At 46.8% G+C, this 15,671-nt stretch overlaps 1 protein-coding gene across 2 annotated transcripts in view; it reads right to left on the reverse strand.

Annotated features, from left to right (window-relative positions):
• CSNK1G1 (casein kinase 1 gamma 1) overlaps nt 1-15,671 on the reverse strand; it is a 100,197-nt gene that overhangs the window by 7,783 nt on the left and 76,743 nt on the right. For both annotated transcript variants that reach the window (XM_035335326.1, XM_035335327.1), the window contains 7 exons: nt 14,526-14,760; nt 12,324-12,409; nt 10,190-10,274; nt 8,825-8,973; nt 7,152-7,256; nt 3,214-3,321; nt 751-857 (listed from right to left, as the gene is read on the reverse strand). In XM_035335326.1, coding sequence (XP_035191217.1) covers nt 751-857; nt 3,214-3,321; nt 7,152-7,256; nt 8,825-8,973; nt 10,190-10,274; nt 12,324-12,409; nt 14,526-14,760 — 875 coding nt within the window. The remainder of the gene's footprint in view (nt 1-750; nt 858-3,213; nt 3,322-7,151; nt 7,257-8,824; nt 8,974-10,189; nt 10,275-12,323; nt 12,410-14,525; nt 14,761-15,671) is intronic.

The raw sequence follows: 15,671 nt of genomic DNA on the forward strand, positions 1-15,671 counted from the left end.
CTCGTACTGGGAAGCTGGGATTACACCGTGACCCTGCTGTGGTCCTGCTCTAGCTGAGAGGCACCAAGAAGGTCTCCTGTTGAGGATCACACAAAAGGTGATATTGATGGTGCCAGATGGAGGCCAAAATGGTCAATGCAGCACCTCTGTACATCAGTTCTCATTCTTTGCTACAAGCTATGGAGGAGAGGTCTGCTCAAAGCGAGCACACGGTTCCCCATGAGCTGAAGGGCTGCTACTGTTCTCTCAGCTTCTAGAGAACTGGCCCAAGAGAATTCAGAGAAAAAAATCAAGTCCCTACAAGAATTACTTTAGGACCATTATGGATACCTGGCATCCACTTCTTGCAGCCAGAAATAGAGTGTTAACTTTCAGACCAACAATTCCTTCACTGAACTGTGTTCAAGCTACTCCTACGCTCTCAGCATGAGCGTACAGTGAGTTCTCCTTTTGGAACAGGGGATGCTCACCGGGATTCCTGAAATAATTCACATTACCTTGGTATTTCTGCTACTGTCTATTTTGCAACACATGCTCTGAGTAATAGTTACGTTCTCCAGCCACGACAAGTGTAAAAAGAAGCAGCAGCAGCAGCACCGAAGGCACCATGCACAGAAGCAGCAATATGCAGGAAAAGGTCATGGGACACGAGCATCGAGTACTTCACCACGGGTAAATATCCCCACTCGTTTCACAGGAGGAGGATAAATGACCACACCAGTGGAAAGCCTGTTTGTAAAGCGAACGTACTTAGCTTCCTCCACCACTTCCACCTCTGCCTGCGCCGTTATGGGTGCATTGGAGTGTGCCCCCGTCGGGTCGTCCACGTTCAGCTCCCCGTTGGTCGAGCTAACCACCTGGAAGACAAACAAACGCCCTGTTAACAAAGCCCCTGGACACAGCACGGTGGCACGTGGCGTGTCTCCACTTGCCTCAACAAGGGACACTGTAGGAATGGCAAGTCTGCGAAATGATTTCTGGTCCTGTCTCCCGGCACCCTCTTAGCAGGCTGTGGGATTCCTGGGATGCCTTGAAATCACGTGCTGTGTTTCCAGCAGCCATTTGGAGAGAATAATCTGGCTTGTGAGAGCAGAACACCAGGCAGGGGACTCTGTGTTCACTAGTTCACACTTGTGCTGTGCCCAGCGCAGGCCTGAATGTCTTGTGGGAGGTTAAGCTACAATATGGGATCTTATGAAGAACAATTGGTGTGAAGACTAATCGACATCCTTATATGCACACAGACTGCACTGTGTTGACTGCCTTCTCCTGACACCTTTAGAGGTGAGTGACTCAGTCCTGTCACCTGCCACTAGTGTGGGATAAACTCACCCCAGAGCCCCCAAATCTCACTCCTTACACAGCCATTACCTGGAATGACCTCCTTGCCCAAAAGCTGTTTGTATGATCTCTTTCTGCTTCAGTTTGCATTATGGCTTACTTCAACGTTCCCATTACAGGGATAACTGTCCAGATCCCCAGCTGTCAGCAGCTGTCCCTCCGCCAGGAGAACACATAATTTTCTGGATAATTCATGATTGCTCTATTGCAGGTGGCAGTGCCACTAAGCACCAGAGATGAAGGGAAAGAAGCCAGATCTATAAAGATGTCTCCTCACGATTAAGTGCATCTGCACGTTTGTTTTGAATACTCAAGTCCTACCAGCAGTTGCTGTTTCTGCAGACCACCTCCCATGGCCAGTCTCTGCACCAAGGGAAGTCAGGACCAAGCTCACTGGGTTTTCAGAGCTCTCCTCTCAAGTGAGCCCCTCAGCTTCTCTTCATGCCCCCTTCCCAGACCCATCACAGTGTAGGCCCACCCAGGCTCTCCAGGCCCTCACACTTCCCACACAACTTTGATAAACACGAGCAGATACTTGTGCTATTCCCAGTGACCTTCCCACACTTTCTTCAGCTACTTCTCGTTAAATTTCAATTTACAAAAGTCTCTGATTTTCTTCCTCCTTTTTTTAACGTGCTGCCACTTCATTCTGATGTGGCAAATTCAACTGCTCCCTTAACGAAAACAGCCTCTTCAAACCACTGACTTCCCGGGGGTTCAGCATTAGCTGGGGCATCTGTTGAGAAACAATTTAAGCATCCATCACGCTGCAGGCAGAGCAGCCATGCACAGCAGAAGACTTCCCATTCTTGGCTGCAGATAAACAGAATTTTAATGCTCACAGTAGCACACGTGCTTGTAAGCTGCCCAGGTAGGCGACCCTCATGGTCAAATTCAGGCTAGGACTGCCGTATTGCTGTAGTTACTCTGGCAGGGCATTGTTTGTGGGGAGATGAAGCTCACACTGGTGTTGCACAAGTAAACTGTTTCCCTTATGTAAAACAGTACCAATAAAGACACCCACTCTGTAGTTCCTGAGGGCTGAATTCTCCCGTTTACCGTCTGCTCTCATCCGAGATCAGAGCTATACATACATTGGTTCCTCCTTATCTATGAATTTCTCAGTATTTGGCTTTTCCCAAGTGTTTGGTCTCATACTGGCATAACAATAGTCTCAAGACATATTTAGGAAGAGTACACAATAAACTAGACAGTTGTAAGATGCAGACACTGCTCCAGAAGTCCTCCAGTCTCCTCAGCTCAGCCCTGTCCCACACCAGGCTCTACTTCCCCTTTCACCAGCGCCAATTTTCAAAGTCACACTAGAGTTGTGTCTGGCACTGGAGCCAGCTCTTACAGGCAAACCTCTGCCAAGGAGTTCACCTCGCCAGCAATATTAGACAGTTCTTGTTTGCTTGAATGAGCCTTGCATCTTTTCTCTGGCATTTTCAGCCATCTCACTCTGGCAATATTGCAAGAATATTAGCCAGCCTGAGTGACAACCAGGGGCGGGCTTATTTTCAGGATCACAAGCAGTCTTTTCAGGAATTTCAGAACCTAGCTGTAGTGCACCTTTAATGCTGTCACTGTCACCCACCCTCTGCTCCTCCACCTTCTACAGTGCCATCACCCAGCACTCACTGGTCCTAAACAGCTCTCAGAGGAAAGGCTTTGTGGAAGCAGTAACAGCAGCTGTGTTGGACACCACAGCCTGGACCCCACAAAACGTGAGCACTACCTTCAGGACAGGACCAAACTGTCCTGTGACACTGCCTTCCTGGCCCCAGTGCTGTACCTGCAATTCAAGGAGACTGCAGGGGATTTAACACAGATTCTCACAACAAGGCTGTGCAGATCATGGGGAGAAGGTACCTGTACTGATCCTCCATGCCGATCTGCAGCCAAATGAGATGTCAAGTACGAGGTATTCGTCTGCCGGCTTGGCTGGATCTCCCACTCTCCTCGGCGATCTGATGACGCCTGCTCGCAAGTCCAGAAGCAGGAGAGAAACAGAAGAGAGGGCAACAGGTGAATGAGGCGAAGAAACGAAAGGGTGCTTGTTAGTGAGTTAGTAGTGCTTTGTTTTGTTTGTCTTCGCAAAAAGCAAGGCATTTAAACATTCAGCTAGGCTAAAATTTCACTTTACCAAGTACACATCATTCCTTACTTTAGCTGTCTCTATCCACTGCAGCAGTGGATTTCTTCTCTAGGTAATAAATGACGAGAAAGCTCAGATCTACTCAGCAAGTTATTTCTTTACACGGCTTCATTTCCATGTGTTTCAGCATAGAAATAAACATACTGACAATATGTTTGTCCATGTCAGGTCACGCACCAGAGAACTGGACATGGCAGCAAGTTTGGATACACAAGCTTGACCTCCCTAAAATACATATTTTTTAAAGTCAAATTTGCAACCTTAAATTAAGGCACATTTTATTTCACCAAAAGCCAGTTCCACACATTAATTCACCTGTACAATGCAGAAGGAAACATCCACCACACCTCCTTTACTGGAGTTAGGGTTGGCATTTTCTTGTTTTTCTGCAGAAAACTACAGCAGCAAGAAACTTTCACTACCAGTTTCTTTTTTGTTCCCAGTAGATGCAAGGAAATTATTAGAACTGGATTTGTTTTATTAGAAGAACCACTATGCACATGCACGTGAAGCTGCTTAGAGGTTGTCCGGCATCGATGATACACGTCCATCGGTCACCTAGCACCAACGTACCTCAGTGCAGCTAAAGCCAGGTGCCCAGCTGAAGGAACACGTCGGCTTCCCAAGACCAGGAAGCACAGAGCAAACAGGCAGATCTGTGTCAGGTCTCACACCAATGGCAGAGGATGTAGTCAAGCATGAAGTTACTGATGGGACGCATTTAAAAGCTGTCTCCTTGGACACCATATAAAAACGCAAGCAAAGGTTTCAAAGCTGAAGCACAAATTCAGAAGAAGAGAGGGCAGAGAAGCAGTGTCCCCACAGTGCACACGCACCTGGCAGAATGGATGCTGAACTGACATCGTGGACCTGGCCAGCACAAGGGAGCTGTAATCCAGCTAGAGGGCAGGAAACAAGAGGCTCGAGCGAATAAACGCCAAGTTATCAGCAGTGAAGCTGAATTGGCTACTCAAAGAGAGGTGCCCAGACTCTGCCTTTCCCCAGCACTGCTTTGTGTTACTCCAAAGCAAAAAAGAAAAAGAAAAAAAAAAGACTGCAAGCAGTTCCACACACGGTGACTCCAGAAACCTTTCAATGAAGTTGTACAACACTAACTAGCAGGCTGTCACTGTGCTGGAGCAAGAGCATGTGCAAAACGAAGCAGAACAGAAAAGTCTGCTTGCATTTCATACAGCATGAGCCACCATTTCCTTTGCGAGTGACCTCTGAGTCCCTCTCTGAGCTACTCATAGTGCATCTCCTCCACCCAAGCAGTCACCAAATCCAGTTCATAGGCAGTATTTCCCTAGAGGTGGCTTTGTCCAGGCTTGTCCTTGTAAATCTTTTTAAATGTTCGCCCCACCAGCCTGAGATGCTGCTTACGCTTTTTGTACTTGGTAGCACTGAAAGGAGTTACTGGAGAAGCACTTTCCTTGGAATTATTTAGCTGCTGCAGGTCACAAGAATATGAATGACTGGAGAACTTAAATGCAGGTTTTAAGAGCTAGTAGAAGACAAATCTTGAGTGCTGCTTCCTACAAAGCACTATACCACCAGGTTGCTTGGTCAGCCCAGGTGCTGAAGTTGTATCACCTATGTGAGCACGGGGAGGAGCATGCTTCTGCCCAGGAGCCTGGAAGCGGTTTCTAGGAAAGGCTTTAGAAACCACTAGAGCCAGATTTTTGTCTTTTGGCTCTACACCCAAGTACGTGGGTTCAAAATTGGTTTTGAAGTAGGGTTGAGCTGAGCAGCCCACGGTGAGGCCCGAACAATGGCACTGAGGAAGCAATGCTTGTGAATTTGAGAGCATCAAGTTCCTGTCAACACTCATCACCTTCCTACCAGCTACCAAATCGCAAGACATGACTGGCATCTAGAAACAGATGGGGCAGGGCTCACCCATGTTTGATAGAGAGTAAATATCTTCTCTTCCTACAGGAAAAGGCTACAACAAGGAGACCACTCTCTTGTCAGTGTCTTTACTGGGAAACCAAATATTATAAAAGAGAATCTGCACTTAGTATACTTGGAAATAAAAATAAAGCTGTTAATCTAGGCAGTTACTTGACCCAAACCCATGTCTGCAATCCAGTGCTCTAGAAATGTAGTTTTTCTCCTCTTTTTTTTTAGAGAAATAGTTTGCTGAACAGTTAAAAGGAATATCCCTTGGAAAAGAACTGTTTAAGTTTTGGTGAGGGGAAACTTATTTGCAGTGTATATCAGGAATAATTCAATATAATTCAGCATATCCTCAATAATGCCTAGGTGAAAAAGATGACAAAAGGTGCTCACAGTACGGCATTAAGATAATTTGAGAAGCTCAGAAGAACAAGGACCGAAGGATGTCTGAATAGTATTTTAGGAATATGACAGCTGTCTTTGTACTACATACTGTAATTTGTGAACTAATATGCTTGAAAATGAAGCCAGGCGTCATTGTCTGTTAAAGGAAACAAGATGCCTCGTGTACACAACGTGAAGGTCTGTTGTCAAAGCGGACAACTAGAAACTGCCACCCAAAAAGGGGGTTAATGCATTAATCAGGCAATATATTAAAGCAGATTATTTTACTAGTACTCTCATACCAGTCCACACTAATAAGCATGCATAAATACAGTACTGCACACATGCTTCAAACAATCCAGCTTCCTACAAGCAACACTTCTAATGAGGGATGATCATCCTGATTGGAGCTGATGGCTTTAGATGTATTCTAGTCTATATTAAGTGTTCAGAGCCCAGCTGCATGGAGCAAGGAAAGCCGAGCCCAGACAGGTTATTTCATCTCACACTCAATTCTGTGCCCACAAACCCCAGCTTGCATGAGCTGCGTGGTCACAGAGACCACAGACGAGGAGCTAGAACAGCACACAGCAGTTAGAGGAGCAGAGCGAGCCCAGAACCACTCACTGGGAGGTAAGAGCACCAATAGCTCTAGCTAGGAGCCAGCAGTTGGAGATCTACTGAACTTCTGATCAGCTCTGTTAATACAGAAAATCCAGACTCTCAACAACACCAACAAAATATTATGACTAGAAAGAAAAAAATGGGGAAATTCAGAAACTTGGAGTAAGTTCATCTGGACCACGATGCCCAGCCTCCCCACAGGACCCTACGCTAGCAATCCTTTTTGCTGTGCAACACCTGTGCCACGAACAGGACACCCTGAGCTGGATATAGTACGTGTCCATGGGACATCTTATTACAGCTGCACTGTCCTGGGAAAGAGGGCAGCTGGGAGCAGGCTACCATAGCCACAACTGTTGGTCTGCTCCACAGTCCATGTGCTGTGAGTAAAAGCACCCAAAAGAATGTTCTTGGCCAGGTTGGTCAGGTAGTCTGACCAGGCCGGACAGCTGAGATAAAGAGCTTACCCACAAACTATGACCCATTCCAAGCTGTACTCTGTTTGGCTCACGGTCCTGAGGAATTCCGCTGGCCGATAGAGTATTTCAGCAATTTGTTGCTTTGACAAAGTCTTGCTCAGATCACAGTCTTCCTAAATTAAGCAAGAAATGCCCTTGCCACAAACAAAGCAAGAATCAGCCCCAGCTACTTCTACTGGTACAGGGTTTCTGCTTCTCCAGACCAAGAGGAATTCAGAAAGATGCCAAACAACGCAGTACTGCCAAAGCAGCGGTGAACAACGCACCTGATTGCGAAGGGCCTGCTGCGATGGTCGATCCCTATGGACGTGGCTGTCTCTTGTTACTGCAGACGTCCCAGAATCTACGTGAACAGATCCCACTGGAGTAGGCTGGAAAAGAAAGCATTTGTTAGGATGAAGCCAATGGCTACAACACGTCTCTCATCACATGTGTACACACCTAACTTGTCGGGATGCAAGGACAATGCAGGGAAACATCAAAACGCTGCCCAAAAGTACTGACAGCAACCAAGGATAATTACAGTAAGGGCTATGAAATCCCTGTGATTTGGTGGCTTGCTGGATACCAGCACCAAACATCTTACAGAAAACTGAATCAAAAAGATATAGCTGCGTATCTGTACCAATGGCAGATCACTCCAAACGTGTCTCAAATAAGATTATTGCGACTGCAAATATACAGGCTTATTTTCCTCATCTCATTGTCTTGCTACTTTTAAAAACCACACTTGCATAGAAACAGGACGTGTTAAAATTAAAGCTTCATCTGCTCTGTTCTCACCAAAGTCGTAATCCCTGCTCACAACATCACATCTCCATAGCAACCACTGCAGTTGTCAGCAACAGCCAGCTTGTCTTACAGGGGGCTTTTTATCAATTGCCTTTGTAATTAAACGAAAATGAGGAGAAAAATCACGGAATGATTTCATGGAATGATTTCTTATTAAAATGATCCAGTTTGGGCACGGTACACATTGGTAACGCTAAATATAGTTGGGACTGGAAATCACCAGCAACGGCACCAAGTTTAGTGCTGAAGGCATTTGATCTGGCACCAGTGACAATTAATTTACGGGCGCCTTTGCCATTGGCGGCGCACAGTGACTGTCTACTAGCAAGAAGGCTATCAGCAGCACGACACAAAATACAAGCGACAGGCTGCTCCACGGACACAAATCAGACAGGCAGCCAGCGGAAGAGCTTCAGACACTTTTATCAGATTTCTCCATGACACATCTTTTGGCCAAGGTCTTCCTGAATACAAATGGCTTGTGACAATAGAAGAGATGGATCAGGATCACAGTTGTGTTCCACCTGGTGTCATGAAGCTGCTAAATGGAGCTTGGATACTCCCACATTTCCTTGCCATGTGCTTTATTTAGAGCTGGCCCAGCCTCTGGAATGGGGTAAGACCCAGGATCTTTTGAGATCAGAATGGGTTTGCTGTTCACTGTTTTCTGAGTATTTGTCAGAGCCCTGCCCAGATCTGTAATTCTCTATGAGAACCCAAGCATTAGGGAGGTCTTCCATCATTCAGTGCTGAGCTAGCAAGTACGCTCTCCTGCTGTAAGATGGATGTCTTTAGATATCGATTACAAAGGTCTCCAATCTTGCGCTAGACTGGAGCAAATTAAGTCTAGTCCTGTTCATGGCCTCAAGTGAGAAAATCAGGTTTGAACAACCCACACCAGGGTAAACCCAAAGAGGTGGGAAGGGGCCTTCTGCCCCTTAGGGAAATGTAGGGCACCACAAGAACCCCCAGACACAAGGTCAGGGCTTCTCACTGTGTTCAGCCTGTGCTAGCTAGAGAAAAGATGTGAACAATTTGATCCTGAGCTCACTGGCACTAATTGGGATTATTCATACAAACCAAGAGGCAGGTGGCTGGGAAGCAGCACCTGGAAGGCAAGGCACTGCATTTTGCAGGACTGACTTACAATTGGCCTGCCGACCCAGTCATAGGCGTAGTCAAAGGTGTAGCCTTTCTTTTCAAACAGCTCTGTGAAGATGGTTCGTAAATAATCATAGTCTGGTCTCTCAAAGAAGTCTAATCGCCGAACATAACGGAGGTACGTGGCCATCTCCTCTGTTAAAAAAGGGGAAAACAGAAGCAGTGTTAGTTCTGCTCGCACACGAGCTCCATCACTTGCAAGCCTCTCAGTAGACGCTACATGTGCATGCTGGAAACGTGCCTCTCAATGAACTCCAGCAAGGCCTTGCCATGGCACTAGGCAAGGCAGTGCTCAAAGTCAGACCCACGACCAGATCCCCAGAGCTGAGAATTGTCCAGGCTCCACCAAATTCAGGTGAGCCCCACAGACATAGAAGCTGAGGATATCCAGCAGGTCTTTTCCCTCAGTGACCTACCCAGTCTTGTATTGCTCAATGAATCTCACTCAGCTCTCTAGAGCCCTCCTGCCCTGCCCAAAGTCTAATAATAGTCTGTTTTTATTCTGTATCTTCTCAATGAGTGGCTATAAACCAAGGGCTGTGTTGCAGCAGAGAGGACTGTCAGGGCTGCCAGTTCTAACCCCGGCCTTCCTTTAAAAAGCACTGTTTTTTGCAGTGGTCTGCAATGCAAATCAATTCAAATGTTTCTCAGACAAAGCTGGAAGCCCCACACTTGCTCCAGAGAACTGCTGCCCTACCTTGTATCCGAGTTTCACAACAAGTTGTATTCTATACCTTTGTATAAAACAAACACTAAAACACATTGTACAATAAATGATGACTCAGTGAGCCTGCCAACAGGAAGCTTGTGCATACGCCTGCTCACACAGACATAAAATAGTCACAGCAATTTCATCTGAATGCTCCGCAACCAGCTGGGGAAGGAAAGCAGGAGATGCTGGTGTGCACCTTGGAGCAACCCTGAGCTCCAGCAGCAACAAGGCTCTGGCTGCCCAGATATCATCCCATCTCCTAAGCTGGCCACCTAAAATTTTAGCACCTGTAAATTCTTCATTTGGAAAAGGATTAACGCAGTCGATCGAACACCGTCACTTGAGAGAAGGACAGTAACGAGGTCCTCTTGGGGAAGGAAGCCAAGAAGAAAAGAAGCAGCATGAGGCATTGTCTGGCCTCCTCAATGAGAAGAGTTATGCTCATTACAAGCCGCAGTCACAAGCTCACAGGATGGGCTAATTTATGGCAGCAGCTCCAGTTGTTTGCCTGCTTCAGGGACAACGATGTAACAGATGCACATCATCAGAATACTTTCTGCCAGAACTGCTCCGAACCATCCTATTTAACAAGGTATGTCCATCTCCAGCTGCACTCCAGTGATCCCATCAGGGCTTTACCTGGAAAGTTCTCACAGAGAACTTCAACCGGAGTGTTTCTCTTTGTGTCCCCAATCTTCTGATACCTCTCTTTTAAGGTGTCAGCCTGTAGCGCACAAAGACAAAACAGTTGTGGAGAAAGAGTTCAACCATGTGATAAAGGACATGCTGTATGGGAAGAAAAACAAAGTATTTAATATTGAGCCTCGGTAGTATCAGACAATGTTACTTGTAGCTGAACTGCATCCTAGACTACACTACCAGGAATACTGTTGTAATTCTCCCTGTACGTTTCCCATCCGCAAAGAATATCCAGTGATGCTTTCAAAACAGCTTCAATGCTTGAAAGAGAGTACGTTGGTTAGTGTCTCACAGGGCTCATTTCTTACCAACCCAGTCCTGAAGGCTGTATAGAGAAGCTTTCATGGGACAAGAAAATAAAGCTGCACGTCAGGAAAGAACAGACTGAGGCTTAGAGCCATCTGCAATCACAACAGCTTCATAAGCAACTGTCAAAGTAGTTAAATTGTGACGATTTTGACACGTTGGGTTTTTACTGAGCCACCACAAAGTCAAACAACCAGTTTATATCAGTCACAATTCTCCCAAGTCCCATGCTACTTCCATACCACCTGTCCTTTCACCCCCAAAGCCCACATCACTTAGCATTGATTAAACTGCTGGTCATCAAGAAAAATGAAACAGTCTTCAATTATGATTTCCCCACCTGAATCCTTCCTGAAGCAGAGCACTACTCCAGTTGGCACCCTAAGAACATGTTTTATTGCCTCCGTTTCAAAATATGCCAGTTAGACCTGCCAGCCACACAATTAGCATTGTAAGATGTCCCCTCAAGACTTTAGAATTGACAGTAGAGACCAAAAGAATAAGTTGAAGAAACCTAGAAGAGTGAAGACACCATGTTCTAGATCGAGCTGAAGAGTTTGGGTGTGCTCTGGAGCTAAAGAAATGCAGGACTTTAAGAAGCAGTCTCAGCACTAACCTGAGGAAATTCTGCAGAGACTTGTCTAAACCTGGAAATATTTTTGAGTAATTTTCAGGATCAATTTAAAGCAGATAATTTCAACTGAACCAGAAATAAAATATATTATTAGAGTAACGAACTCAGAGCTACCATAGGAGGCGCACCTAATGTCAGAGAGATTCTCATTCCTTTCAGAAGCATTTTCATGCTTGAAGAACCCTCTTGTACTTTTCTGAGTTGTCACCAACATTTCTGCACGTCTGACATGGCAAAGCTGAGGGTAACTCTGGATAGATGGTGACAGAGCAGCTTAGCAGGTTCAGTCATGCCACTGACCATAGCAGCACTCTGCTGAGGAGCCTGCGAGCCCAAAGGCTCATCTGCTTCTTCAAACCGTATTAACAGGCCTAACAGGAGTCACTGTCTTCACTAATAAACCCTCTCCTAACCTGATCACATTCAGTCCCTTCACTCACTCCAGTTCCAAAGGTGAATGCAGTAGCTTCATCATCAGGAATAGAAGATGCAACTGCCAACATCCCCAGAGCCAGCAGACAACTTACGACTGCTTCGTTCAGCTGACGGATGGTAGCTGCAGTTGCTGTAACTCAGTTGCTTGCAGCCCTCCACATGGTACGTGACATTTCATAAACTTATAATCCAGAACTAAGCACTGAGTGTCCAGTGTCTCTGGAGGGAAGCCAAGCTCCATACTTTCACCAGAAAAACGTCTTTTCAGGCTGAACTCCATCTGCACGGCTAAAGCCATCCAACGGCTCCCATTATAAACATGATGGCAGATGCAGCTGGGGCATTGTGTGCCGTACCGGGAATTTCATAAACAACCATTGTGTTCCCGGGGCAGGTTCACATTACAGCTAAGCCGCTCCGACAGCTCGGCAGCCCTCTCATTACTGTCCCTGTCCCAGTCGCTCATTTGCCTCTGCTGCATCTTCTCTCCAGAGCTGTACTGACCCAGCGAAGCTACAGAAACCCGATGTGATAGGAAACGTGCTTCTGTCCTGGTACCTTCTGTAGGTAAAGCTAACGCCTTGTCGGCAGACAGACAGAGAGGACGGTTCTTCTGCATGGATTCTGCAAGCTCTCTCCTGCCAGATTCACATTTGGGCAGTAAAGTTTTGAAGGGCAAAACCTAAAACTCAAACCTACCTTCAGTCCTTGCCAGGGCAGACTGCCTCGGAGGAAATACATAAACATATGGCCGAGGGCTTCCAAGTCGTCTCGACGACTTTGCTCTAAAAACAAGAGATGACAAATTATTGCTGCAGCTGCAGAAAGGGATCTGACCAGTAGCCAGACGTATTTTAGAGATATCACAGGGAAATTCACTTGTTGTCTGCAGCTTGGAGTAAAAGTACCTGAAAACTTGTTACAACAGACAAAACGCATGAACGTATCACCTAACAACATGAGGCTACACAGAACTGCGAGCCAGACTGCCCAGCGTGAGGCACAGCGGATGGGAGATGGACGTATTAGTTGCAGAGGAATAAAGCAGTTCCCCAGTTGTTCTCAGGACTGCCAATGTGCACGGTACAGCTGCGATGTTGTGCTGGATTATTTCCTCTGAACTACGCAGAACAGGCAGGGGACACTTGCAGCCAGCTGCAGGGAACTACCGTGCTGCATAGTGCCAGCCCTCTCCTGACTGCTTCTGTAGCTCATCGCATCAGAGCGGATTAAAAATAGCTCCTTTTGGTACTGCTTTGCTTGTGAGACACTTGCTGCTGTTGCCATGCAGATGTTATGATTATAGATGAGGGGAAAAAAGAGGGGCGTCATGCCACAGGAAAAGCATCCTTAAAGGCCCCAAGCAGGCTGCCCTCGTGGCAGCGTGACCCTTCGGCTTGCTGGGTGAGCAAACAGCCCTGGAGCTCCTCAACAGCACGGGGACCCCCAGATCTGTCATCTGCTGTCTCTGGCTTCCCAGCACACTGCAGGAAGTGTTTACAGGGAAGGCCAGAGCGCTGCAGTTCAGGCCCTTCTCCCAGGGAGCACCAGACTGGGGTTCACAGAGCTTGCAGAGTGCTTTGGTGCAACCTCCTTCCCTGCCAGCCTCCACCTGCAGGCAGATAACGCGTTCAGAACCCGCAGTACGGAGCAAATCGAGTCATGCAGCCCACACACCAAAACAAGCTGCGCGTGAGCTGTCCCCGATGCTGCATAATCTGCAAGGGGAGAAAACAGCAGCGCTTTGCACAGCATGACTCCGCTTCATACAGCAGCAAATGTAACTCGCATAACGGTCTGGAGGTGAGAAGGCTCAGCAGAAGGTGCTGCCTGTCACCCTGATACAGCTGTAAAAAGGAGGGGGGGAAAAAAGAGAGAGCTCGGTAATGTAGTGCAATGATGCAGCTAAACTTCTCAGGGAGATGGCTGAAAGCACTCGTCTTTCTGAAAAACGAATCAATCTGCTTTACTTTGCTCAGTCCTGAAATGCAAAGGGGACAACTCCACCACTCCTTCCCAATCCTCCCACCTGATGAAAGCAGGGGATGAGAAAACGCATCGGCATGCTGACGGCTGCGGCTCGCCGTGGGGACAGAAAGGTCACTCGCCGGTAGGTGGTGGCAGTGCCGTGCCCTGCAGATAATCCCACCCGCAGCCTCCAAGCCTGGCGAGCGGCCTGTTCCCACTGCAGCCTCTCACTTCCTCCATCCCTTCCTGAATCTCCGCTGGGTTTTCCGAAAATAGAAATTGGGCCCATCCCTTCTTACTGCCCAAAGAGAGAGCTCTCCGAGAGATCCAAAAGCCAGCAACGCCCTGGTCTAGCTGGGAGGCTGCTCAAGGAATATTCCATTACCTTACTACTCTTACGAGTTTACGTGAATATAAACATTTAATATTTTTTTTGCCTTTCAGCCACAGAAATGTAATTTTCTAATATGAAAGAGGGATGCAAGACAGGGAGGAGAGATAGAAGACAGGTTTAAAATCAGTTAAATCATTAAGGAAAACATTATTCATTTTCTCCAACCGATTGCTAGGTCAGGGAACATTGAACTGTAACACCTGAAACTGAAAGGTAGCCGGGCAGGGCTGTGCTATAAAAATCTACTTGGTCATCATTTAGTGCAGCAATTACTACCCGCCTACTTGCCTTTTATCAGAGCAGGGTTGCTACCAGTTGTTTAGTTCCTAATAAAAACTATAATTACAAGGCTTCCAGTTCCAACATTTTAGCTGTCTCAATGCTTCAAAAAAAACCCAAACTGTAAAACCTCACAGCTGTAAACAGCATCACCATGCTGCGTGGTTTGCAAAGACCTCAAAGGGCACGACCGAGCCGTACAAGCTACAATCAGAGCTCTACAGCACTCGGCACGGCAAACTCGCACCGACCGCACAGACCTTTGCCAAGATGAGTGTTGATGGACATGTATCTTGCTGTTCCAGTTAAGCTCTTGTGTTCCCTGTAAGGTATGTGTTTTTTGGTTTCTGGATCAATGTACTCCTTCGCCAATCCAAAGTCTATGATGTGAATGACGTGGTCTTTCTTATTGCCTTGCCGGCCAATAAGGAAGTTTTCTGGCTTGACATCTCGGTAGATGAGGTTCTTCGAATGCACGTATTCCATTCGAGATATCTGCAAAAGGATGAGGCAAAAGTTATTCCCAAGCAGACCGGCTGTTATGTTCTCCCAGCTAACAGCACAGCAAGGCTTTGCTAGCCCATCACAAAGTCTCCTGAAAGCGCTTGGTGCTATCTGAGAACTCAGCTATCCTACAGGAAACACAACAGATGGAGTACACCAAGGCAGAAGTTACTGTTTGAGCTGGGTCACGTTGATCGGTGCAGAGCTGGAAAAAGAATTTGTCATCCCCTCCTTTCTCCAGCTACCACACTGTGCTCCCTGACTTTATCTGAAAAGAAATTGGACAGGCTCGTTCTGAAATGCTACCACCACAACACCGTTCTTGGAAGGATTCCACAGAGAACTGCAGCAGCAGCCTTTTGGTATTGATTTTAAATATACTAAACCGGTTACCAAGAGCTCTTCCCTTGCCCACAGCCCTCCCTTGTTGCTCTGTGTCTTACCACCTTCCTCCCTCGACCCATACGTTGGCTTAGACATGCCAGATCCTCCGTGGAGGGGGATTCTGGGCGGGTGGGAGCCTTACGCTCCTTGATGCTGACCAAAAATAATAATTCATCTCAGCAGCTGTCAACCAGGAACAGCTGGAGTATTTTCCAGCTTTTGACTAACTTTGTTCTGCCCCTGAAGAGGAAGTAAACAGGCGGGTACCCCCAGCTCCAAGGGCTGAAGGGGCCATTCCCCCTCTCACCACTCTCCTTATTCAGATGCTCACCATTAATAACACTTCTGAAAATAAACATGTTGCAGGTGATTTTAGAGTAGGTCTGCAAGCAGTTCTCTTCTGTGTTCCTGACTTATCAGATGATTCCAAGTGAAGGTAATTAACAACTTACTTCCATTTATTCCATGTGTATTTCCTCATTAGGCTTTAATTGAAAAGACCTAAATCGCCATTTAAG

Source organism: Oxyura jamaicensis, chromosome 10, assembly GCF_011077185.1.
Source record: "Oxyura jamaicensis isolate SHBP4307 breed ruddy duck chromosome 10, BPBGC_Ojam_1.0, whole genome shotgun sequence".
NCBI lineage: Eukaryota > Metazoa > Chordata > Aves > Anseriformes > Anatidae > Oxyura > Oxyura jamaicensis.